At 43.2% G+C, this 26579-nt stretch overlaps 2 protein-coding genes across 2 annotated transcripts; both read right to left on the reverse strand.

Moving 5' to 3' along the window:
- Positions 1 to 9240, reverse strand: CCDC168 (coiled-coil domain containing 168). The gene has a single exon (XM_060191835.1). The coding sequence runs from the start codon at positions 9173 to 9175 to the stop codon at positions 83 to 85; it is 9093 nt and encodes a 3030-aa protein (XP_060047818.1). The 5' UTR covers positions 9176 to 9240; the 3' UTR covers positions 1 to 82.
- On the reverse strand, positions 9175 to 24735 carry LOC132538666 (leucine-rich repeat transmembrane protein CCDC168-like). Its single transcript, XM_060191877.1, has 4 exons — positions 24726 to 24735; positions 24600 to 24633; positions 9317 to 18947; positions 9175 to 9201 (listed from the first exon to the last, which is right to left on the reverse strand). Exons 1-4 carry the CDS (start codon positions 24733 to 24735, stop codon positions 9175 to 9177), a joined length of 9702 nt encoding a protein of 3233 aa, XP_060047860.1.
- Positions 24736 to 26579: the final 1844 nt, after the last annotated feature.

The raw sequence follows: 26579 nt of genomic DNA on the forward strand, positions 1-26579 counted from the left end.
ACCTGACTTGACATGATTTTATTTATCATAGAATATCACCGTGACAAGCTGTGCACAACAGGTGAGTCTAGAGGTGGTGACATTAATGGTGATGGACTCGGTTGAAGGTCTCCAAGACTGACTCCAACAACTTTTTGGGAGAACTCCATATGTTGCAAGTCCTTGAAATATTTACCACCACGGGAACTCGAAAGTTTCTCTTCCTTAGAGTTTTGGGCGGAATAACCCAGCGAATGGTTTTGGGTATGATCTCGAGGGTATCTGCTGGCACGCAGGCATAAAAAAATGGCTGGTTGAGCTTCCCTTCATAAAATAAGCTGATATCCTCTTGGTTGGATTTTGATGTGGAATTGCAATTGCTCGGGGAATTATCTGACTTTTCAGACTCGTGACCATGGACTACCTGGATTCTTGTGTGTTTCTCCTTACTTGATAGATAGCTGCGGTCATAACCCGAGTGGCTGTTGTTCTTTCTAGATAATTCCAATCTGGTTCTCCACCTTGCTTTGCTTTCCACATGCTTATGGGGCCTGCCTTGGCTTTTGGCAAGGTGCAGTTTAATATTTGACTCGGTTAAGGGCACTACGTTTCCACTCTTTGTAGTCCAGGAGAGGTTCTCGTGAGAAGATGGCCCTGATGGAACTAGGACAGTTTGAAATGAACTGTGACACCCGCTGTCAGGAGACCATCTCATGGAGGGCGACTTATATTTTCTGCTTTTTCGGGGCTCAGAGGAAGGTTGCTTCCCCAGTAAGGCATGCTTTCGGCAGATTCTACTAGGATGGGAGCCTGAAATGTCACTTCGAACTGGCTGTGAGTCAATTTTGATTTCTGTCAACTTGTGGAGATTTTCCAAAGGGATGCCTGTCTGTAACTCATATAAGATCTTTTCTGACTCCCTACCTAGATAAGGCTTGAGTTCCAGAAACACACATTCCTCACTGTCCTGCACCCCAAGAGACAAGAATTCCTCCTGGGCAGCTGCAGTCTCCAGATCTGTCTGATTCTCCACACTATCTTCAGGAAGCAGAGTTGACTGGGATTCCTCGACATTCCCAGCATCTTTCTGGGCTGGGGTTGATGAATCACAAAACTGACATAAATCGGCTTCTTGAAACCATACATGACATTGCCTTTCTTTTTCTGGAGTCCCAGGAAGTTTTCCCTCTGAATGAACAGCTGTGCCTTTCTGCCTTGTGTCCACTTGTCCAAGGTCTGGAACACACATGGGGCTCGGCTCCAAGACACTTGTGATTAATGACAAACTGTCGTGAGGACTTTGCTTTTTGAAAGAAATGTGCTTTTCCAACTGTGCTGTCTGGACAGAAAGATCCCCGCTCTCTGCCCTGTTGTCGACTTTTTGACAAAGTGCAGCTGTGTTTAATTTAAGAATATGTCTAGGGAGTAGATTTGGCTTTTGGAACATCCTTTTACTAGGAAACGCTGGGTGGAAACAAAAGTATTTGTACTGTAAATCCAGATCGACTTGATTAAGAGACTCTTCATCACACAATAACACAAGTCTGTTTTTCTGTTTTGAAACTTCCGCAGCAGGATACCTGCACTTAGATAATGGTTCCTTTCCATCCTGGACTGTGGCCATTGCATAAGATTCTCTTACATTTCTGGGAAAGGATTCCATTTGGATCTCCATGGCTTTCATAGAAAAGTGTATGAGAAGTTTGTCCTTATCTTTTATTGAGTACTTTTGGAGGACCTGAGGCAAGAACACCTCAGATGTCTCACTTTCTAGCTTACCGGTACCCTTTACCTTTGTGATTATCTCTTCTCTGTCACTCGAGACGTTAATAGTCACATTTTTCATGACGGGAGAGGAGTCTCTTTGGCATTTGTGTTGTAAGTTCAGCTCTATAGTCTCTGCACCTTCTATGGTCACAAGACACATGTTTTTTTGTTTTGGATGGCACCTCCCGTTGTCATGTTCTGCAACAGCTTCATGTCTTGCGTGAAGGTTGAATTTTGGGGAGGACCGTTTCACCATCTCAGGTAACAAATTCAGTTTTATTTCAACCGCTTTAGACTCTAAGTGATTTCTGAGCCTCATTTTCTCTTGGAAAGTCATATGTTCCGACATGGGTGCTGTCTGCAGTTGGGAACGCAGTGATGCCGTTGTAGCGGGAGCCCCTACAAAAGCTGGCGGTTTCCACTCAATTTTATGGGCTCTTATTGCTTCCAATAAATCGTTATAAACTTTGCCCTGGATCAAGTGTTTTATCTGGGACTCAAAGATACTTTGAATTGCTTCAAAAAGAGGTTGGAGACTTTCTTCTGCACTTGTAGTGCCTGCCACCACTTTTATCTCACTGCTTTGAATCAGAGGTGCTGTAAGCACAGGCTCTGGAGATATTTTCTGTGGGAGGACATTCTGAGCGTTCGAGTCCTGCCTAAGTTCACTCTGGTCCCCGTGCTCAGATATCGAGACACTGTCCACCGTATCCCAGAGCTGTGTCTCATGGTGAGCTTCTTTGACTTGTAAAGAGGAAATGGTTCTCTTTACGGCACTTTCCCTGGTGTTTTCCACATATTCCTTTGGTTCTCCAGACACAGATGTGGGTGTCAGAATAGGTGTGGGTGCTTTCTTTTCTCCTTCTTCTCCTTCTCCTTCTCCTTCTCCTTCTCCTTCTCCTTCTCCTTCACCCATCATAAATAAGTCAGGCCCTTTTGTGATGCTTGCAACATCAGGAGAAGGGAAAGCCTTTTCTTCTGTTTGTGGATTTGCAGTTCTATCTCTTTCACCACTGAGGTTTGCTTCTGATGGGACACGAGGTGACGCTGAAACTTGTTTATATGCCCCGAGGTGTTGGGAATCTGGTGAAACTGTGTCTGTCGCATTCCAGTTCCTGTCTTTCAGAGGACTGGAACTCCTCTCAACAATTATATTTATCTTTGATGATTTCTTCTGGAATTCAGAAAGACAGATGTTCTTTTTGCTTCCTCGATGTTCCTCAGGTTTGACTATCTCATCAGTTTGAGGTGGACTCATCACGGAAATAGAAAGACTTCTGATAGAGATTTGTGGGATATCTTTACTCCACACACTGCTACATTCCAATTTCTTTCTATTGCTTGGAGTGCTGTTAAGAATCTGTTTAACTGGGTGATTGGGGATTTTCAAAGTTAAGTCATAGGGGCTCACTTCTCTTCTCAAATCTGCTATTGCTAATCTGTTTTTTTGGCCTTCAAACTTGAGAGGTAAAGGAATATAGGCATAAAAAGAACCCATATCATCTTTTTGAAACAACTCTTGTGCCCACATATTTTGTTTTGCACCGGGTGATTCTCGTCTCTTCTTATGTTTTCCCTTGACTGAGTAGCGCTTTGCTTTACAGGAGATTATGTGACTCAGAGCTCGCGATTTCTCTACCTTATAAGATGGAGCATTCTGGTTTGCAGTATTTTTTCGGTCTGTTTTTACTTTCTCCTCTATGTTGACCATGGTGTGCTTGTACAGTTCTATTTTGTTCTCTTCCAGATGAACTATATTTGGGCCTCTTTTTAACTTCCTTTTTTCCATTTCTAGTTTCCTGTGCTCCATCCCGATGGTAGCATGTGTGTTCCTTTCATTCCCGCCCTGCAAATCTGTAGTTTGAAGTGGCCCAGGCCAGCAGGAAGGAAGAGGTTCCTGAAGCGATTCTAGAATGTATTTCTCTTGACCCGGCACAAGCGTCTGCTGCTCCTTTCTCCTTTGAACACCGCCAAATTCCATGCGCACTCCTGGTAGTATTTGTACGCCGGGGAATACTATAGTTTGTCTGTATGCACCAATTTCTAAGAGCATCTTCTGTTTTCTGCTTTGAAGCGGAAACTGAAAAGAAGAAACATTTGAGTTCAGCGCAGTCCTGGGCTCATGTCCAGACTGCAGCACCATTTGCTTTTTCGTCAGAACTTCTTGCTCTTTCGTATTTTGGGGGGCACTGGTATGTGTGGTCATTCTCTTTCTGAGTGATCCTCGTCTCTGCGAAGTAAATGTTTGAGGAGAAAACAGTTTTCTCATTTTCTCATTACCTTGGAAACCTTTATCTGGGTGATCAAATTTACATAGACCCCCTTCATATCCTGGAGGTGATTTTGATAGCGTTTCTTGTTGGGTATCTGACTCTGAAACCAGAAGCCCTTTTGAGCTCGCAGGGGTGGCAGCTATGACACACCCACCCTTAGATATTTTCTGTGGCTGTGAAACTAAAACCGTAGGATTTCGTTTATTACCTAAGTTGCTCATTGTTTTCCTTTCTTTCTTTGGATCTTCAAGTTCTGTCAGCTGCATCCTGGGGTTGGGAAAACACACAGGAAAAGTTTCCATTTTGTATTTTCCTGACCTAGCTGTTTGCTCTATAAAAAGACACCCTAGTCTTTTCTCACTTGTGATGGTGCCAAATCCTGTGAAACACATATTTTCACGCTGGGAGTTTAAAACCAGTTGTTTCAAACCGCCTTCAGCTGTGACCTGGGAAGGCTTCTTCGTCAGCTGCGTAGTGAGGGTGAAGCTTGAGGCCCATGGTTGTGTGGCCTCTTTTGTTACCAAGCGCTCTGCCTTTTTAACAATGAGCTCACAACCACCAGGGAGAGTCTCTGCAATCACTCTTTTTCCTGTAACCAATGATTTCTGTGGATTTTTCTGGGGATTTAAGGGTCCTCCGATTCCTCCTTTGTCTGTTTCACTCCCTAAATCCAGATATAGGGGAAGTTCTTCTGGGATGGAAAGAAATGTCCTTGTCAGAGCCATACATGGTTCAACCTTCCCTATGTGCCTGCTTTCCTTTGGCTCTCTGATGTTCAACACCAATCCCTTTGTCTGAAGGAAACGTGAAATGGGTGAGACCCTTGCTTCTCTGTGCTGCACTTTGATCCTCAGATCCACGATTTTTACCTCACACGTTTTTTCTTTCTGTGATACCTGCTGGCTGCTTCTACTTTCATCATCACCAACTGTAATTGTCTCTCCAGCTCTTATCTTCGCATCTGACGATGCTGAAAGCATTGGAAGTAGAAGTGAAAAGGGTCTTGGAATTCCAAGTGTTTCCTCATCTACTTGAGTGCCTTTATCCAAACCAAGGTGAGTTGGAGGCTTGCAAACACAAGTTTTTCTTAATACTCTATCAGGAGGCTTACCTTGGCCTCCAGACCTCCTCTGTACTTGCCCTCCAATATGCAGATGCAATTCTGACCTGTAGAGCACATGTGACGAAGATGAGTTCTTCGACTTCAAGGCTACAGTGGTGAGATGCACCCAACCTCTCCTAGCCACCGTTTCTTTCTGAAACGTACATTTCTCATTTTGAATATTTTGCATGCTGTCCCTCCAGCTTGACTCTGGAGTTACGACTTCTTCAGGGGAAACAGAATATTTAAGGTCTTGTATTTCATCATTTACTTGTCTCTCTTGATGTAATTTGAGGGGTGGGGGGGAGGAGAAGGAAATAGGTTTGGTCAGAGCCACACCTGGTCCAGCTGGACTTTCTTGCATCTTCTTTTCTTGATGGCTAGAGAACACGAGGTTCAATCTTTTTACTTCATTTTCTTCCTTTGCCTGTGGCGTCATAGATGCTTCTGCAGTTGGTGAGGTGATTAAAACAGCCTCCGTCACTGACCCTACATGTGCCACTTCTTCCGAATCTGATGATGCCTGGAAGTGGACTTGGGACAAAGAGATTCCTGACGATGTCTGTCTGCTCTCTTCGTTTCTTGTGTTCACATTAAGGGAAAGTGGAGGAGATGTAGAACTACAAGTGTTAGCCGACAGTACACCATCTGGCTCATAGGTAGCCCCCTGAATCTCTCCCTCTTGCTCTCCAGTTTTCCAGCAAAGATCCTTCTGACTGCTTCTAAGTAAACCAGCAGACTCCTTAGCCTTCAAATCCACAACACTGGGACTCACTGCATTATCCACACCAAGACTTTTCTCTGGATCTTTCTCTTCTTTCTGTTGCATCCATTCTTTCAATTCTTTTGCGTAATTTGACACTTCTGAACCGACTGCTTCTTGATGTGCTAGTTTGGCTGCATCAGGTGGCTCCTGGGATTGTGGTTGAGAGAGAGGCAATTGTGTTATTCTTTCTACCTGTCCCCCCTCTTCTGTTGTATCAAATTTAAAATACGGCAGGGTAAACACAGAACTGTAGATACTTCTCAGACTTATTGCTAGATCGCTTTTATCTGCCTGCACCTCTCTCTCTTGCTCTTTAATTTTCCTCTTCAGTGCTTCCCTATTAAGCATGTGTAGGACTAGTAATTTCTTTGCCTTCAGAGTTATATATTTGTGTAGCATTTTATCTTCTGTATTTATTTTCTTTCTACCAGTCCCTTTTAGCATATAGTCATCAAATGACTTAGTACATGATTCTTCATCTGGATCCCATGGACTCTGAATCTCTGATGGTACAAAATAAGGTTTTGGTATTCTTAGTGTGTCTTTCTTTTCTTTCACCCTTACATCCCACTTATGGTGAAGAAGAGGAGGCATGGATGCAAAACTGTTTCTACGAACCATCTCTGGCTGGATTTTGCCTTCCCCCACATTTCCCATTTGCTCTACAATATTCAAAGGTAGTTTCTTTCTACCAAGTGGGGATGTCTCTGCTCGGGCAGTCATTACTTGGGAGGATGCTCTACCTTTCTTGTCTAGTTTTACTTCATGTGCCTTTTCATGTGATGTACATTGAGCAGCCTTTATGTTTGCATCACACGAGTCATTGTCCCCATGAGTATCTACCTTTCTGGAGTTCCCTGCCTGAAGTGGCTTGGGAAGCTTGAGTTGTGAAGGGAATCCTGCCTTTGCAAGTGTGTCTTGGTCTACTTCAGGCCTTGTTTCCGGTCTAGGGCAAGGGGTATGAAGCATAGGAGGAAGAGATTTCATCAGAGCCATGGTGGGGCCAGCTCTTCCCTGGTGTTGCTTTGCGTCCTCCTCAGTGTTCCCCATCAGCACCTTTCTCTTGTTCATAGCGTTGTGCTCAGTGACACTGAACACAAGTGGAGGTGATGTTGCCTTTGTCTTCAAATCTCCCCTATGAGGGTGTAGGAAGCCATTTGCCACCATTATCTGCTCTCTGGCCTTTTCTTTCTCTGGTAGATCCTCTTCCCCGCCCTTTACATGGCATTTTGTTGACTCTGTAGGTGTTATCTTCCCTGCAGGCAATGCTTCCTGGAGTTCATGATGTGGCTTGGCGCTTCCAAATCTTTGACCTTCTTCTTCTTTTTCTGTGTCCAACTTAGGACAAGTTGATGAAGTGAGCATGGGACCTGGCTCACTGACCATCACAGAACACAGGATCACAAACCCCTCCTTGTTAGCTTCCGTTTCCCCTTCTGTGCTCTCTTTGATGTTCACCTGCACTGTCTTTGTTTGGAGTAGATGGAGCAGTTGTGACTTCTTAGACTTCAAGGTTGTGTGCTTGAAATTCATTCTGTCCTTTTTTTCTTTAACCTTTTTCTTCTTCGTGTTTTCTGTTCTTGCATTGTTTGAGGTTTCCTTCAAAGGTGACTCTATAAACTTGAAATGCTCTAAACATGGTGACTGCCTATACCATGAGGGTAGAAGGAAGGACTTACTGCCTTCTCCTATTTGGTTATTTTTAATGTGAGGTAGAAAAGGCTTCGGTAAAACTTCATCTAGATCACTTTGCTTTTCCTGTACAGCCTCCCACCTGTCTCTTGTGTCTTTTGTCTGTGTTTCTTTAATTTGGGGGCCACAACCCTTAGATGTACTGAGCACCTTGGGAAGTGGTAAAGTATTTGCTTTCGGAGTCATGCTCTTGGGACACAGTATAGATGTCCTATCTCCAAATTCTCCCTCAGCCCCACGCGGTGACGTGTACTCTTGTGCTATCTTTCCATCAATGGGGTTCTCACCTTCAATCGACTTTGTATGTTTCACTTTCTCGTCATCAAAAGATTTCTGCAGCTGTGGTTGTGAACTAGCAGAGCTCATTATTCCGGGTATGTTTTCTTTTCCTTCTATTCTTACATCCGACTCATGATGAGTTAGAGAATACACAGAAGCCCAGTTGGTGGGCAGAACTACTTCTTGTTTACCTTCATGCTCTCCATCCATCCTCTCTTCCTTTCCCCCACCTGAGTCCTTGCTCCCCTGCTCTTTAAGATTCAGTAGGGTGTGCTGTGAGAATGTGTGCTTGCCTTTCAGTTCTTTATTTGTTAGATGCACTGTGTAATCCTTGACTGCTATCTTTACACTCTCCTCATTTTGGGGTAGCACGCGTGCATCAACTACACTGGACACTTCACAAGCCTTTTGTACTGCATCTACTGAAGACTTACGTGCTAATTTTGGAAGAAGGAATGTTGTGATGTCAAAGTCTGTCTTCTTAATTCTTGTCCCCAGTTTTACAGGAGGAGCAGGTATGGAAGTGCTGGTGCTGGTCAGAACTGCACTTGGTTCACCTTTGGTCTCTTGTATCTTTTTCTCTTGTCCCTTGACAGACAAATGGATTTTATGTGAACTTGATGATTTCATCTCACTCAAAGGCATGGCTTTTGCCATTTTAACTTCCTCCTCTTCTTGCATTCGACATTCCTTGACTTTCTTCAAACTCTTTGTGATAGCTCCACTAGTAGATTTTTCAATTGGCTCCTGGCGTTTGGGCGACATAAAAGATGGGGCTGGTTTTATTAGCCTGGTTTTATTTTTTCCTCCTTCTATTCGTCTATCTATGTCAGAGTGAGGTGGGAGACAGACGGAAACACAAGACTTGCCCTGACTCTCAACAGTTTTCTTTTTACTTTCTAATGCCCTTTGGTCTTCGATGTTCAGCCGTAGTCCTTGTGCAACAGATTTTCTCACATTTGAAGCAACTGTTTTGGGATGCTTTGTTTCTTTCAGTGTCATTTCCGCTCTATTTCCATTTTCCCATGACATATTTCTTGCTCTCCTAATACTACTTAATCTGCCGTCAATTGGCTCTTTGCCTATCCCCGCTGCAGCTGGACACGAAACACTCATACGTTTTACAGATTCAGTGCAGGATTCTAAAGGTGGCGTTGTATTTTGTGTTATCACTTGCCTTGGAGGAATGGGAGGCACAGCCCATTTGGATCCATATTCACCTAGACTATTGGACTGGTCTGTAGAAAATGAGTCTAATCTTTTTATCCTCCTTGACACATTACTTACTTCTGATAATGTGTCCTTTGATTGAAGCATCAAGTGTTGCGGGATCTGGGGATCATCTGGAGGGTCAGATATATGCTCCAGACAATGCCCAGAGGGAATTAACAAGTGCTTCTGGCATTGCTCTATCTTCAGTAAGGTTTTCCTCTTACTGCTTCCTTGAGGATATCCAACTATGATATCCATTCCCTTTAAGGCTTCTTTAGCTTGTGGAGTTGAGTGTTCAAACTGCATCATATTTGTGCCCTCTGATTTTATTTGTTGCTCTGAGGGGTTAACTTGATGTGGACCTACTTTGTGGGAAGATGCAGGTTTTTGGAGAAGCTCATATGTGTATCTTTCTTGCTGGTCTCCCTTTCTTGGAATGAGTAAGTCAACTCCTTCTGCCCATGGAGGCTGGACCACAGGAGTATCTCTTCTATTTGATTCCTTGTCTGTTAGTAGACTCCAAACTTCTGGACTCATGCCTTGCTTTTCTGGCTCCTTCCCTCCTCTCGGCTGCTGTGAGTCACCGCCCTGTCTTGTGGTACTAAGATGCACTTCCATTCGTGGTTTTTCTGCCTTTGACATCAGAATCGTGGGATTCGCTATTGTTTCCAGGTTTGCATCTTTAAATTCTTTCTTCTGCTTTGCAACTTGCAGCAGAGGTGTCTTAGAGAAAGGAAAATCCTCTAGTCTGAAGCCTTCCACAGAGTGTGTCTTTGCTTCTTGTGCTGGTGAATCAACTTCTGTCTTCTGAGAGCTGCATACAGGGAGCACCATGTTGACTAAAGGTGCTTCTGATGTGAAAAGACCTGACCCTCTCCTCTGGTCTGCCCCAGATGCCAGTGGCTGGGTTGTGTGTGGAGTTGTCTTAAACAACTTCCTAACCTTTGCTTTGCGTGGGGCATTTCTCTTTATAGAAGATTCCTCATAGATATGCCAAGAACTAGGAGCTTGCTCCATTTTTATGTTCAGTAGAGTAGGTATGGAAACATGTGTGAACTTTGAGGCTGCATCTGAAACTGTCCTAGAGCTCTTCATGTCTGCCTCCTGTCCCTGTTCTTTATTCAAACATAAAGCAGCAGGATCTGTGACATTAAGTGGCTGTGCAATCACTAGCTCTTCTGCTGGTAAGTCCATTTGTGCTGACTGTACACAACTTAACCTTGGGGGTCTCTCTCTCTGTGTTTGGGATCTGCTTTGCCTTGTCGCTTCAGAGGTATCTGACATGAAACAAATGGTATCAGAAATTCTCTCCGACAGATCATGGCACTGACGTGTCTCTTTTATTTTGATTTTTAAATTGGGTCCATGCATTTTCTTACTTTTGGTAAGTGGCCGATCAATTTTAAGAATCTGTGAAACCACTGGCTCCCTTCTTTTCCTAATTAAATATCTAGAACTCAATCTGATATTCTTGTCTGACAAACTGACTGTTTTTATCTGGCTTTCAGAGTCAGGTACAATGGGCACAAAGAAATCCCATGGCTCTGAGAAAGATGTAGCTAAATTCTCCCCCAACTCAGCCGTTTCTTCTGGAATATGACCATCCCGATTTTTGTGAAGTATTCTGTCATCCTGGGTGTCTCTGACTGTTGTATGCAGTAAGAGTTCATCAACTACTAGTCCAGGTGTTGGGATTTTAGCTGCCTCAAAGGCACAGAAAAATGCCTCTCTCACACTCTCATTCCATGGCCACCCTTTCGTCTTATACTTCAACTTAGACTGTTCTTTCTTTCTGTGCCTCCTTCTGAGACACCTTGTGATATGAAGCAACTGGGAAACTGGCAGCTTCTCTGCCTTTAAAGTTGTATGCTTGGAACTCGTTGTGCTTCTCTGGCTTACAGACTTGAACGTGTTGCCCTGGTTTTGGCATTCAGATAAATCAAGGTTGGGTAGATCTAAAGTTTGTAAAATTGTGTTACCTTGGGTATTTTGATTTCTTGACTTTTCATCAAAAATATGGTTGTCCCATCTCCTCCTAACGTTTCCTTCCTGGGGAGATTCATGTTGTCTTGAACCAGACTCTGATCTGTCAACATTCATGGGCTTTTTCTTTTCTTGAATACGAGAACTTGTTTTTACTGCTTCAGCCTGAAGAAAACTCATCACCTGTCTAGCAGCAGACTTCAAAATCATTTTATGAATGTGGTTTCCTTGCATCATGCAAGGTGAATTCCAAGTCTGTCTTCCTTCTGAAATATTTGGTTTAGGTTCTGACTTGCTGGCCCCGAGGTCTTTATTAGGACGGGCGCCAAAAGTGAACTGGTGATGATAAAGTGAGGCTGAGTCTAACAACTCGTGGATCGTGTTCTTCTCCTTCTCATGCTGGACATTCATTTTCCTTGCATTGCTCCATCTGTTTTGCATGTTAGTGAGACTGGCTTCCCAGGCTTCTCTGTCACACGGTGACTTCTCTAGTTTTGTATGGTCTGTTTTCGTTCTTGCTTTATCCATCTCTATTTTGGGTATGCAATGCATTTCACGGCCTGTTTTCTTGCAAGTTGCTACAAGTATGGGAAATGAAAATGCATTAGCTATACTTTTGTTTTGTTTCATGTGTTTTATCACAGACTTAAGATTGCAATCCTCTTTGTTTCTATAAGATAAGTCTCCAGGCTCAGGAATATTAGGCTTCTGTGAATAAAGAGACTTCTTTGTCCTTCTGGCTTTATGTCTGGAGCTCTTCAGGGCTCTCCTTTCTGGAAATGTTAATGCCCTTTTCTGCCTTCTAGATGCTGATAAAACAGACATTCTGAACATCATTAAGTCTCTTTGCCATTCTTTGTGCTTCTTGGCAACATGATTACTCTCTTTCTTACTAGGGCTTTCTTCGCATGGATCTGCAAATACTGAACTCTTAGGCATAGTAGATATAATATTGTGGTTATTGAGGCTTTTTAATATTTTCTGAGAGTTTATGTCTTCATCAACTTCAAACTGTTGGGAAAGTACACTAGAAACACCCAACTTCCTTTTAGGGTTCCTATCACATGTAGGACCACTGTACTGCATGTCATCAATGAGAAGATCATCCAACACTGTGTTCACTAATTCTGGACATGGGATCTTTCCACCTGTTCTCTGTAGCGTGTCTTTTTGTGGTGCGTGAAACACTGGTTCTTCATTCTGAAATGGAATCATCAGAGGAGAATACACAGAATCAACTGCCTCTTCTGAAACCACTGTGTGTCCCTGTACTTTTTGCTCTACAGCGGACCTATTTTGATCTTTCCTGCTTCCTGTTTTTCTCAGGAACTGTAGATCTACTCTACAGGAAAGTCCATTGCCTTCTCTTTCAGTCTGTGATACTGATTCTGATGTGTTGTCTGAAGTGCTATGTCTAGCAGAGGAATAGTTATACGGGCTTTTATTTTCATACTGTAGCTGTGTCACGTTGCTTCTTTTCTTTAACGGGCCTCTCTTTGCTTTGACTTTGATACGTGTTTGGCTGGCAAATGAAACAGGCGTAAGTGAAAGACCATCATCTACATATTTGTCTGATAAACCTTGAGCTATTTCTCTGGCTATGTATTCCAAGACGTAGTCCTGCTCCTTTCTACGGCTAAGGATTCCAGGCCTAGTTAAACGGATTGTCTTTAAGACTGAAATCTGTGTTTTCCCAATTCTAGAGTGAGAGATTTGGGTTACCTTTCTCTGCCCTTTACATTTAGATGATTCTGGCTTCCAGAAACCTAAAGACTTCAGGGTTCTCATGTGTGGCTTTTTCTGCACCCATATCTTTCCCCGTGGCAGAGGACAGGCAAGTTCCCTTCTCAGGTCTCTTTCAGGTGAGCAGTCACTCTGTGTTGTAATGATCAGAGAGGCACTCACCGATTTCCGTGGCACCAAAGGGAAAATACTGGATGTTCCTGTGCCTTTTAAGCCTTTTAGTGTTTTAGTTCTTTTTTGCTGATTCTCCAGTGTGAGTGAATTCAAAATGGAGCAAGACACAGAATGGACTAGCCTTTGTGTCAACAGCGTGTGCTGCAGTTGCTCCCAGGGTGTGGCAAGTGGGTGCGGGCTTTTTTTCCTTGCTGTGTTCAGGGACTCTAGATCTGATTTCACCAAGTGAGGCGTCTTCACTTTCTGAGCCTTGGAATCAACACTGACTTTCTCTCTATCTGGCTTCTCTCTTTCATGACTCAAATCTCTTTCCCACCTCATGTCTGTTTCTACTTTTACGTGACTGTGCATTTTAATATCAGGTGAGACAGGCACAGAAGAGGAAATCACATTCAGGATTATATCGGCCACGGTTTGACCTTGTCTCACCATAGTTTTGAAGTTGCGTTCGAATTGCCTTCTAGAGCTTGACAGACTGTGCTTGATGGTATTAAACGTCTGGGAAACTGCTGTTTTCTTCTCCTGCGTAGTTATGTGCAAGGGACTCCTTTTAGCTCTCTTCGTAAACTTTAAAAGGTATTTCTTTCTTTCTGATACAGGTAAAGGGAATAGAGATGAGTCCAAAGACTCTAGAACGGCTGCTGGTAATTCCTGTGCCAAGTCTCTCTTTACCTGTGTGGTAAGGTCATCCAGGAACTCAAAGTATTTAATCTGAACTAAAAAGTCAAAAATCTGTAATTTCATGGCCTTTGGAGGTAGATATTTTGAACAACCATTCCCTAAGATATTAAATACCTGTGAAATGGGTGTCTTTCTTGCCTTCGTTTTCATATCTTTGTGAAGCATTGTAGTTTTGAAGGCCCTGTGTGTAACTGTCTTTCTCCGCCTTTGAGATTCAGCTAGGTCAGGCTTGGAGATAGCAGGAGACTCCAGATCAGTTGCTGGAAGATATTCTGTAAGCTCAGTCTTTTCCTCCTTATCACAGCTGTTCTGTTTCCTTGTAAGAATCCCATCACAGAGGGGGCTAGATTTCTTTCTGTCAGTTAAAATGAGACCCATTAGCGATTCCTCTGACCTCAGAAGAGAAATCTGTGAACTCAGTGAACATATCTTGTCATTTTGTAACTGGTGGTTTGTCTTTAGTTCCTGCGCATGCATGAGACCTTTGGGTTGCATTTGACGTGGGTGGCCTTGCTCCATTACAGACAGAATTATCCCTCTCCCTTGGTTTTCCGATTTTTGAAGGTCACATTCCTTCCTCCGGCCTGAGCAGAATATGAAATGTTGACTGTGCTGTAGAATGCCTTCTAACGCCATCGCCTGTTCACTCACTCCTTCATCCTGAGAACCGGTTTCTCTGGAGTTGTCTGAAATAATACTCCCTTCATGTGGTGATGTCATTTCCTTTACATGTGTAGAACTCAGTCTTTCCTCTCCTGATTTGTCTTTCTCTCTTCCTACCCTCCTATAAACATAAGTGCAGTCAGATGCAGAAGTCATGAAGAAGTGAATTTGATCTGACACATGTTTACCCAGGTCCACTGTTTTGCTTTTTGTTGCAAAGCTAGATCTCAGTCCCATTCTATGTTTTCTTCTAGATTTATCCCTCATATTGAGTCCATCCATATGCTTCTGTGATGAAGATAACAGGCGTCTCTTCCTTTCATACTTAGAAATGAAGTGCTCAGTAAAATCAGAAGACTGCAGGAAGGACACTTGCAAATCTTTTGACAGCACTGAATCATTTCCCATAACATAAGGATCTCTCTCCCTTTCATGTTCTCCAACTGATGGTAAGCCGTGATCTGTGGGGGAGCTCAAAAGTTTATCCATCAATGCAGTCTCTGGTTTGAAAGGTGGCATCTTTGGCTCCACGGGGCCTACCAGCTGCTTCTCCGTTTCATTGGCCTTCTGGGTTGTTGCCTCAACTTCTCTGGGGCTTACCTGGAAATCAGTCTGCAAAGCAGCTTGTGCAAAGCACGTTTGATACCGCACATCCTGCCTCTTCACAGGCAGCTCCTGAGTTAAACAGGCCAGAGCAGGGTCAGGCTCAATAAAATGGGGCTCCATCCTTTGAGACCCATCAAGATGGAGGCAATGGGCTTGCTCTGGAGCAGTGTGGAGCTGAGTACTTTGTTCCTCTTCCTCTCCATATTGTACCTTCTCTTCTCTGCAGTAGAATGCACTGCCTTTAGTAATAAAATCCATATACTGTGGCCTCCTTCCATCTCCTAGTTCTCCTTGCCTCAGCTGAGCATGAGAAGAGCTGTCTGTGTCTCCCTGGACTCGGATAGACCTGGGACAGAAGAGGGTGTTCAGAAATTCATAGGCCAGCCTATCTATTTGGTTGGTATTTAAGCTGGATTCCCCTTGCTTCCCATGACCTGTGGGACTAGACGTCTGTGAGTCTGACGATGTTTTACTCACATGAACAGACTGCACTGCACAGTCAGTGAGTGAGAACCGTACTCTGTTTTTCTTCATTTTAGGACTAGCTAAAACAGACATGTAGCTATGGAGGGTTTCTGGCATAGTGTCTGGTATATGTTCTGAAAATTCTCCCTTGGTCTCTGCAAAACAGTAAGCTATTTCCCTTACATCCCTCACACAGTCTGGAGCATCATTTTCTCCTGCCTGGCTTAACCTGTCTTCAGTCAGTGACATTTCTGTTGTTGGAGAAGCCCTCTGAGGACCTGGAGTGTGTTTTGAGTCTACTTGTGTGGTTAGGCTTGTCCTCATTTGTTCATCCTGGGATGAACTCATTCGAGGGAAGTAAGTAGACTCCACAGTCATTTGTGTAGGTAGAGTGAGTTGATATATCTCTTTCTCAGTCTTCCATGCCTTCTTTGAATATGTATCTGCTCCGTGGTCCCAGCTGCCCTGAAAGACCATTCTGACTGGAGTTTCCTTGTGCTGTCTCAATTCACCTTGCAATCTGGTTTCCAGTGTGCTTCCAGAGTCACTGCCTTTCTGCATGACATCTGAACACCTTTCTGCCTTTTCAGCTTGTGGTCTCTCTTGCATTAGCTTGGTGTAACTGTGGTTCCCTGCATGGTAACCGCTGCATGTTCTAGTGCTTGGCAAACTAGATGAGTGAGGGTCGGTGACATTCAGAAGCACATCTGTCATGGTTTTATCTTCTAGTATCTGCTTAACGATGACTTTTGAATTGCCTATCAGTCTATTTCCATGCCTCCCAATGGCGTGTCTATTGTTAGAACGAATTGTTGAAGTCACTGGTTGTTTTATTTTCCTAGTTGTACTGGGTACACTTTTTGTTCCTGGTAAGTCTCTTCTGTTTCTTTTCCTCTCCAAATCTGATGAAGGAAGCATACTGATCACGGAAGACTCCAGAGAAACTGCAGGTCCAACTCCTTTTACGATGTTCTTTTCTTCTGCAATACTATCCCCTGGGATAGTTCCCAGGTCACCACCCAATGAGATCTTACAGTCTGCTGTTTCAATGGAAACGCCGCCGCCGATGGGTAACTTCTCCCGCACTTTGAGAGGATTTTCTGGATCTGCAGTTTCTCCGCCCATCAGTCTGTCTGTATTTTGCTTTGCTTCCCCGCCTTGAAATGGAACCGCTGTGGGGCAGAGAACCGTTCCCTCAGTGGTTTGTGGAGAAAGAGTTTGTGATTGGACCTCTTGTTCTTCGTCTTGAGTTTTCTCCTTTCCTGAGATATTCTGTTCTATTTCCAACTTGACATATGTGCTTTTCTGTTTTAGTTCCAGACTGTACCTGAACTTCTGTGTCAACTGGGGCACAGCTTCAGGTGAAGCTCTTTCCTCTTCCTCTCTGCCATGTTCTTGTGGTTTGTCAAATAGCCGTCTCTTCTCAGTGCAATCTGTAACCCCAGTTTTCTTTCCCTCTGGTAATTCCTCTTGCTTTGCTGCTGAAGGGCTGTGCCCGACTTTCCTTGATGTGTCTGTCTGGGTCTTTAATCTGTTGTGCATCGCCATGTCACATGGTTCAGAAGCAGTAGGGTCAGTGGCACTGGGAGAAATACCAGGTATTCTTTCACCTTGTAGAATTTGTAGGTTGCTTTTAGTATCACGTTCCAGCTCACCATTCTCCCTTTGTCTACCACATTCTGTAATATTAATTACGAGTGGGTCCTCTCCCTTCAGAATTATATCTTCTGTGCTCTTTTGAGCTTGTACATCTCCTGATTGTTCATGGCCTTCCTGCTTTGTGTTTCCTAGTGAAATGAGTAAATTGACATCTGACGATTCCAGAACGATTTTCAGAAAATCTTCTTGGCTTTGTGCATTTCCCTGTGGTGAGCTCTTCTGCATTTCTGGTGGGCTGGCTGGTAACTTCTTTCCATTTGAAAGTGTAAGATGGAAATTATGCACACTTGGTATATCCATTCTCCTGTTTGACTTCGGTTCGGAAGAGAAAATAAATTGCTGCCTAGATTCCGCTATAACTTCTCCAGAAGGTATGCTATGCGCTGGGGTAGGCAGCTCAGACATTTCCTTTCTAGATGGGGCACAAACTCCTGCAGCACCGATTCCCTTTGCTTGAATAACGGGGCTCTTAAAAGATTCTTGATTTCTCCAGTTTCTTTCTATTGGTGAAGAACAAGGTGCTTGATGAATATTGACCATGAAAGATTGTTCTAGTTGAGGTGAAGATCTTGGTGAAATGCATTTTAGTTCTTTATTTTCTCTGTTATGCTTAGAAACATGGATACAATTCAGAACTTTAAGTGAAATACATTCTCTTTGATGTGAGTCTTCCTTTTTCTCACTGTTACATCTGTATCCTAAACTGCTGTGTCTAGATGTCTGACCTACCGGGGTGGTTTGGAATACTTGTGAAGGTGGTGTTTTCTCTGATTTTCGAGATGGAACTCTGGGATTCAATTTATTTTTACTGTATAGTGTTTCTCTCCTGTTTTCCTGCCTTTTCATGGCAGTCAAGAGAGGCACTGAATCACATGCAGAACACTGGCTTGATTCTGATGAAATGTTTTCTTGTTGGCCATCTCTCTTCATATTCTTTAATTGTGGAACGCCTTTGGCACCTGAATCTGGACTCAAAGATCTGGCATTCTTAGAAGTAGTATTTTGACCCTGGATTACATATTCAATCTCTTCTGGAACTTCAATCCAGACAGAACATGGATGCTCATCTAGGCATTCTCTATCAGCCTGGAGGTCTTCAGCTGAATCTTGAGTGTCAACAGAACACGGGATTTTGACCAAATGAGGGCTCCTGCTCAGATTTTGGGCCCGGAAGGACTCTTGCATGCTCCTGGAAAATGGCTTCATCACATCATGAGGCCTGCTGGTCTTGGTATCAGCATGGTTACTTACTGATTCTTGGTTGTGAAGACATTGTGGAGCTTGACTCGTTGACTTGGCTTCACAAAAACCTTGAAAAGAACCTTGTTTGGGGTTCATCGAAGGCTGATTCTGAATCAACACTTCTTGGTATATTGAGTTCATATAGGGAGTTTCACCCTCTCCTCTACCTTTGGACTTTAAAGGAATCTGATTCCTCAAATTTTCTTCCAGAAGTCTAATTTGCTCTCTGGAGAGAAATAAGTGGGCAGGCGGGCATGGTGCCACATCTAGATATTCATTTTCTACAGTAATTTGGGATTTTTTTGAAAAGTTAAAATCAGAAGAAAATGTTAACATTTTATTTTTGTTGGTTTTCATTATAGAAAACAATTTCTTTGATGAAAAGTGTATTGTTTCTTGTTCACTTTCTGGACACCCACTGCTATGGCTTAGAAAAACTTCCTTTACATCTTCATGAAACAATGACAAAGATGAGCTTGTCCCACTTGAAGATGACATGTGGTTCTTGCTAAGGTGACGGACTTTGTATTTGCTTTTACTGGTACTAGTCCAAGTTACTTCCTCTGATGAAACTCTGCTTTCAAAGCTACCTTCATTTTCTTCAGATGTAAATGATGAAGTAATTGTTCTTTCTGAAAAGTTGCCATTTCTGTAGTAGAAGGAAGAGTATTAGTGAATTGTCATATAGGGTAGCCTTTAGAATTTAGAACTTGTGTAGGAAACCCAATGCCATAGATGAAAAAAAAAAGTCTCAGATCATAGATGATTAAAAAGTGATTGCCACATTATAAACTAACTCAGCATCTAGCTATGTTTACTTAATACATAAAGCCACCAGCAAAGTGGAGTAGACTATTTTCAATGTCAGGGAATAATGGTCCTCCCCCCCAAAAAAAAAATCTATCCAAAAGTCCAGTTTTGACAGCAATGACTTAAAGTTCCAAGGTAAGAATCTAGGGGCTGGCAGTAAAGTGCATATGTTACAGTGCACAGGGGCCTAGGTTGAAGCTCTTGGTCCTCATCTGTGGGGAGAAAGCTTCATAAGGTGAAATAGTGCTTCAGCTTCCTCTTTATCTCCTCTTTTCTCTATCCAAAATAAATAATTTTTTTAAAAAAGAAAGGATTCTATCTCTTTGACAAGGAATAGCAGTTTGCTTCTCTTCTCTTTATGAGAAGGTTTTACAAGGGGGCAGGAGAGCTATCCCACCATTAGGGCACATGCCTTGTCATACATGTGACCCACATGTATGACATGCACCAGCAAGACATGGGTACTTCATAGTGTGCTGTGCTCTCTCTGCGTGTTTGTCTCTTTCTGAATGAAATGTGCAAGATCTCAACTTCAAAGAAAGTTTTGATAAAAATGTTCTTTTTAAAAATGTCATTTATTTTAATGAGATATACAGAGAGACAGAGAGAGACAGACAGAGAGAGAGAGATGCCAAAGCACTGCTCAGCTCTGGCGGTGCTTGGAAGTGAACTTGAGAATGAAGAGCCTTAAGCATCAATGTTTTTTCTTTACATTTATTTGTTTTCCCTTTTGTTGTCCTTGTTTTTATTTCTTTATTGTTGTAGTTGTTGTTGTTATTGATGTTGTTGTTGGATAGGACAGAGAGAAATGGAGAGAGGAGGGGAAGACAGAGAGGGAGAGAAAGATAAGACACCTGCACACCTGCTTCACTGCCTGTGAAGCGACTCCCCTGCAGGTAGGGAGCCGGGGGCTCGAACCGGGATCCTTATGCAGGTCCTTGCACTTTGTGCCACGTGTGCTTAACCCGCTGTGTTACTGCCTGACTCTTTTTTTTTCTTACCAGAGCACTGTTTTTTCTAATATATGATCAAAAATATTTATTTACTTGATAGAGAAAGGCAGAAATTGAGAGGAAAGGGAGAGAGGGGGAGAGAGAGAGAGAGAGGCCTGCAGCACTACCTCACCACTTGTGAAGTGTCCCCCCTACAGGTGGGACTGGGGGCTTGAACATGGGTCCTTGCGCACTGTAACATGTGTTCAGCCAGGTGCGCAACCACTCAGCCTCCACATGAAAGTCTTTTGCATAACCGTCGTGCTGTCTTCCCCAGCCCCTAAAAATCTTAAAGAAATCTAGTTCAATGGAGGAATGTCCGGTGCCATATAGATTTTTCTCTGTAAGTAAGGCTTGTGTGGATAACTCTGATCAAAAGAACCAAATAGTGCCCCAAAGTCCAACTAGGGGTTGGATTAATGATCACAGAAGTGCAGTCTCTACTATTTCTTCCTCAGGTGATTAGGCTCAGTCTGACAATGCTTAGACAAGTAGCGCATGTGGCGCAAAGCACAAGGATCCCAGTTTGAGCCCCTAACTCCCCACCTGCAGGGGGGTCGCTTCACAGGTGGTGAAGCAGGTCTGCAGGTGTCTGTCTTTCTCTCCTCCTCTCTGTCTTCCCCTTCTCTCTCCATTTCTCTCTGTCCTATCCAACAGTGATGACAGTAATAATAACTACAACAACAAAACAAGGGCAACAAAATAAATAAATATTAAAAAAAAGAAATCCAGGTGATGACTTTTAATAAGATTTGTGTGACCTGAGGAGGTAGCATTCTGGTTATGCAAAAAGACTTTCATGTTTGAGGCACCGAAGGTCCCAGGTTCAACACCCCAACATGACCATAAACCTGAGCTGAGCAACACTCTGGTCAAATAAATAAATAAAATTTCTGGGGGCCAGGTGGTGGCGCACCTGGTTGAGCGCACATGTTACAATGTGCAAGGACACAAGTTTGTGCTCCAGGTCCCCACCTGCAGGGGGAAAGCTTTTCAAGTGGTAAAACTGTGCTGCAGGTGTCTCTCTGTCTCTCTCCCTTTCTATCACCCCCTCCCTCTCAATTTCTGGCTGTTTTTATCCAATAAATAAAAGCTAATAAAAAGAAAAAAATTAAATTCTGTAAGTTTTGTTTTTTATGAAAATAAAAGCCTAAAATCAAAAGTAAAACTTATACAGGCAAGATCACATAACTGTAGTAACTTGGTTTGATCCTCTTAGACTTTTACTGAAAGGTTATCTTACTTTTAAATAGCTCTCCCTCACACACACACACACAGAAAAAAAAAAAAAAAAACAGAGACCAGGAAATGTCTCACCCCGGCTAAGTGCACACTTTCCTACTCATGAGGACCTGGGTTTGGGACTCTCCTAGGAGCACCCTGGACGGCACCAAGGGGAAACTCCATGAGTGGAGTGATACTGTGATATCTCTTGCCTGTTTCTCTCCCTCTCCTGTCTCTTTCTACTGAAATTGAAAGGAAAAAAATCCCTCTTGGAGAAGTGGAATAATGCAGGCTTGAGGCTCAGATGGCAGGGGGGGGAAAATCATGGGGCCAGGAGAGACAGCACATTCATCTCTAGGTTCAAAGACCCATGTTCAAATCCCCAGAAACACCACGCCCAACAGGTGCTGTGGCATCTCTCCTTCTCCTTCTGTTTCTTTCTTTCTTTCATCTCTGTCTCTGAAGTTTTAAAGTAAAAAAAAAAATCCTTCCAGGAACAGTCAAATAGTAGACGGGGGTCAAGTCCCAATGAGCCAAGAAAAAGGCCAGGAAGTCCATAAAGAAGATTGCTGTGAGGGGGGTGGGCAGTAGCGCAGCGGGGTAAGCTCACGTAGCGCGTAGCTCAAGGACTGGCTTAAGGATCCCGGTTCGAACCCCCGGCTCCCCACCCGCAGGGTCACTTCACAGGTGGTGAAGCAGGTCTGCAGGTGTCTGTCTTTCTCTCCCTCTCTCTGTCTTCCCCTTCCCTCTCGATATCTCTTTGTCCTATCCAACAACAACAATAGTAACAACAACACCGATAAACAACAAGGGCAACAAATGGCCTCCAGGAGCAGTGGATTTGTGGTGCAGGCACCGAACCCACACAATAACCCTGGAGGCAAAAAAAAAAAAAGATTGCCGTGATCTACCCAATCACAATTATTTTCTGTAAATGTATACTGACATAGAAAGTGTGCTCATTAAAATCTGTTGTTCAGGGAGCCAGGTGGTAGTACACTGGATAAAGCACACGTAGCGAAAAGTTCAAGGACCAGCACAAGGATCTTGATTCAAGCCCCCAGCTCCCCATCTGCTGGGGGGGGAGGGCAAGTCGCTGCATAAGCGGTGAAGCCGGTCTGCAGGTATCTTTCTCTCCCCCTCTCTGTCTTTCCCTCCTCTCTCAATTTCTCAGTTTCTCTGTCCTATCCAACAACAGAAGCAGCAGCAACAACAGTGGGAAAAAAAAAGGCCTCCAGGAGCAGTGGATTTGTAGGGCAGGCACCACTCCCTAGAGATAACCCTGGAAGCAAAAGATATCTGAAGTACAGGAGACAACTTCATGGTTTTTAAAAAAAAAATTAGTTAATTATTTACTTATTTATAAAATGGAAATATTGACAAGACCATAGGATAAGAGGGGTACAACTCCACACAATTCCCACCACAAGAACTCCATATCCCATCCCCTCCCCTGATAGCTTTCCTATTCTTGAACCCTCTGGGAGTATGGACCCAAGGTCATTGTGGGATGCAGAAGGTGGAAGGTCTGGCTTCTGTAATTGCTTCCCCAGTGAACATGGGCATTGACAGGTGGATCCATACTCCCAGCCTGTCTCTCTCTTTCTCTAGTGGGGCAACTTCATGGTTTTTTAAAAAAAATTATTTATTTATTCCCTTTTTGTTGCCCTTGTTTTATTGTTGTCACCGTTGTTGGATAGGACAGAGAGAAATGGAGAGAGGAGGGGAAGACAGAGAGGGGGGAGAGAAAGACACCTGCAGACCTGCTTCACCGCTTGTGAAGTGACTCCCCTGCAGGTGGGGAGCCGAAGGCTCGAACCGGGGTCCTTGCACAGATCCTTGCGCTTTGCGCAGCCTGTGTTTAAACTTCATTGTTTTTAACAGCTGAATAGTAATCCACTGTGTATATATACCAGAGTTGGAAGACATAATAGTAATTGAGATAAGCAAAAAGAAAAAAAAATACTGAATGATCTCACTATAAGTGGGACCTAATAATTAGTAACAGGGAGGAAAAAAACAAAGTCAAATATGACTGGGCGTGCTGTACTGCATCAAAGCAGGGAGCTCTGGAGAAAGGGAGGCAGGCAGGAGAAGAGACCTATGGGGGCTGGGTGCATAATGAAATTACATGCCTGTGACAGTGACTGCACTGTGAAGCATTAACCCCCTCAGTAACAAAGTTGAGAAAGAAAACAAAAGAAAAGTTCAGTACATTAGGTTTTTAATGGAGATGGTACAAAAATAATGGCTGAATATTTAAAATATGTTAGTCATCAAGCTCTTCCTGTTGTTAGACTATTTATTAACAACTACTAGGCTCTATCTAAGCTTTGCTAATTGACCCTGAGGGTTAAGTCATTGCTAGCTGGGGTGGTGTGTGCGTGTGTGTGTGTGTGTGTGTGTGCGTGTGTGTGTGTGTGTGTGTGCGTGTGTGTGCGTGTGTGTGTGTGTGTGTGTGCGTGTGCGTGTGTGTGCGTGTTTCTGGAAGAGATTAGCATCTGAAGCAGTAGATTCAGTAAATATTTGTCCTCATCTATATAAGCAGATGTTATCCAGTCCCTGGGCCCCTGGAAGACTCCAACAGAACAAAAAGGCAGAGGGATGGTTCCTGTTCATGTGTCGTTGTTCTGTTCTCTTTTCTTCTCCTTCTCCTCCTCCTCCTCCTCCTCCTCCTCCTCCTCCTCTTCTTCTTTTTCCTTTTTTTTTTTTTGCCTCCAGGGTTATTGCTGGGGCTTAGTGCCTGTACCACAAATCCACTGCTCCTGGATGCCATCCCCCCCCCCTTTTGTTGCCCTTGTTGTTGTAGCCTTGTTGTGGTCATTATTGTTGTTGTTGATGTCATTCATTGTTGGATAGGACAGAGAGAAATGGAGAGAGGAGGGGAAGACAGAGAGGGGAGAGAAGCCAGACACCTGCAGACCTGCTTCACCGCCTGTGAAGTGACTCCCCTGCAGGTGGGGAGCCGGGGGCTCCAACTGGGATCCTTATTCCAGTCCTTGCGCTTTGTGCCATACGTGCACTTAATCTGCTGCGCTACCGCCCGTCCTCCCCCCCTCCTCCTCCTCCTCCTCTCTCACCTCCACCTGGACATCAGAGTTGTTGGTTCTCAGATTCCAGAATGTACACCAGTGTTCTATTCACCCTTCTCAGGCCTTCTACATTAGACTGAATTATATATACTGCTATACATATGGGAAAACCCTTCTCTTTCTTTCTGATATAAAAGTAATCTTGATTAAGGAAAAGTGATTCTATTTCATTTAATTTAAATATATATCACTTACCTTTCTTCTAAGAACGAAGAACTTGACTGATCATCTAGAGATAAACGGAAATAAAAAAAAGTCAGAACGCCAGTGAGAGCTCAGGTTGAACAAGTTTCATGTGAAAATATGAAGCTGTATATTTACCAAATGTCATTCTTCGCAGATAACTGTCTTTGCTCTGTTTCAAAGGAAAGGATAAAAAGTCATCACCTAAATGTCAAAACCCACTGATTTTTTAAATTCTTTTAAAAAATATTTTCTTTTATTGGGTAGAGACAGAAAGAAATCAAAAGGGGAGGAGAAGACAGAGAGGGAGAAAGAGAGACACCTGTGACACCGCTTCATCACTCCTTTTTTTTTTTCCTTTTAATTGGCGTTTGTTTTTGCTATTCTTATGTGTAGTTTGGAAAAACCAGAGGAAAAAATAAATAATAGTTCTTACCTCTTGAGAATCTGAACTTCTCTGTTCTAGACGGGTAGGCTTCCTCTGAAAGGCTGTCCAAAGCTTTATTAAGATGATCTCAAAACTAATTCCTAGGAAAACTATAGAGAAGATTACCACCCAGTCATTTTGAGGATTCCAGGGCTCCAGAAGGTCTCGTAATGTCAAAAAGGTATTGTCTTCCAATACGCCCCTCACCACATTTTTAAAGAAATCATATTGTTCTGACATGTTTATAAAATCTGTGAAGCCAATAGGTATCTCATTCGTAAATCCTCGATTTTGGATGCCTCAAATCACAAACAAGCGGTATGCCCATCTCATAACCACATGCAGTGCTCTGCCAGAGACAGATTTCCAGTTCTGCTCAGCATCTTGGCAAGGGCAGCAGTAACCATGGCTCAAGTGAAGTGAAGTACGTGTCATAGTGGGTGTGAACTGTGGTCGTGTCATCTTAACTCTGGCAATAATGAGAGTTCACTGGTAAGGTATGTAGTATGCTCATTGCTAAGGCCTATTATGTGTAACATGTAAATTTTACAAACAATACTGTATTTGTTTTATAAAGAGAAACTCTAGCCTATCTTAGGACAATAAGATGATCACTGCTCTGTAACTCAAAAAATGTAGACTATATTTGAGTAGGACATAACCATTTTGTTTACCAGGAATAAGAGATTTTTTTAAATTTTAAAGTATTTTATTATTGGATAGAGGCAGTGAGAAATTGAGAGGGGAGGTTGAGGAGAGGGGAGGCTGAGGAGAGGGAGGGAGAGAGACAGAGAGACACCTGCAGCCCCTGCCTCACCACATGTGAAGCTTTCCCCCTGCCGGTTGGGGGATGGAGGCTTGAACCTTGTACACTGCAATGTGAGCACTTAACCAGGTGCACCACCACCTGGCCCCAGGAATACCGAATTTTTTTTAAGATAAATATAAATGTAGGATGACTAGGTTTACCAAAAATAAAGAATTTTTGAAAAATGCTACATGCCGCAGTTTAATTTGAATTTCAGATAAATACGAAATGACTTTTTTAGAACTATGTCTTTATGTAGAATATAATAGCCAGCCTGACATGTTTATCTTAAAATAGAATACCCCATTTTATATTTCCTTTGGTTTGAGAGGGCAAATGACCATATTCCTCTTTTTTAAAAAAAAAAATTTTGTTGTATTTGATAGAACAGAGAGAAATCGAGAGGGAGGGAAGATAGAGAGCAGATAGAGAGAAAAAGACACCTGCAGACATAAACTCAAGAAGCTTTCCTCCTGCAGGTAGGGCCCAGGGGGCTTGAACATGGGTCCTTGTGCATAGTAATACATGCACTTTTAAGAAAATTTCTTTATTGGGGAATTCATGTTTTACATTTGACAGTAAATACAATAGTTTGTACATGCATAATATTTCCCAGTTTTCCATGTAATACAACCCCCACTAAGTGATACATGCACTTAACCAGCTGCACCACCAGGTGGCTCCACCATATCCCTCCCTCTTCCACAGGCTGATTCTTCTAGCGTTTGCCCTTCTTCCGCAGCCAGTCAACAGCGTC

Source organism: Erinaceus europaeus, chromosome 5 (assembly GCF_950295315.1).
Source record: "Erinaceus europaeus chromosome 5, mEriEur2.1, whole genome shotgun sequence".
NCBI lineage: Eukaryota > Metazoa > Chordata > Mammalia > Eulipotyphla > Erinaceidae > Erinaceus > Erinaceus europaeus.

Coding starts and splice junctions, on each gene's coding strand:
- CCDC168 (XM_060191835.1), bottom strand. CDS start 9,175: ATGCTTCAATCAAAGGACACATTATCAGAAGTAAGTAATGTGTCAAGG.
- LOC132538666 (XM_060191877.1), bottom strand. Junction 18,948..24,599: donor TCTTCGTTCTTAGAAGAAAG/GTAAGTGATATA, acceptor CTAATACTCTTC/CTTCTACTACAGAAATGGCA. Junction 9,202..9,316: donor TAAAGGGAATGGATATCATA/GTTGGATATCCT, acceptor CTGACCCTCCAG/ATGATCCCCAGATCCCGCAA.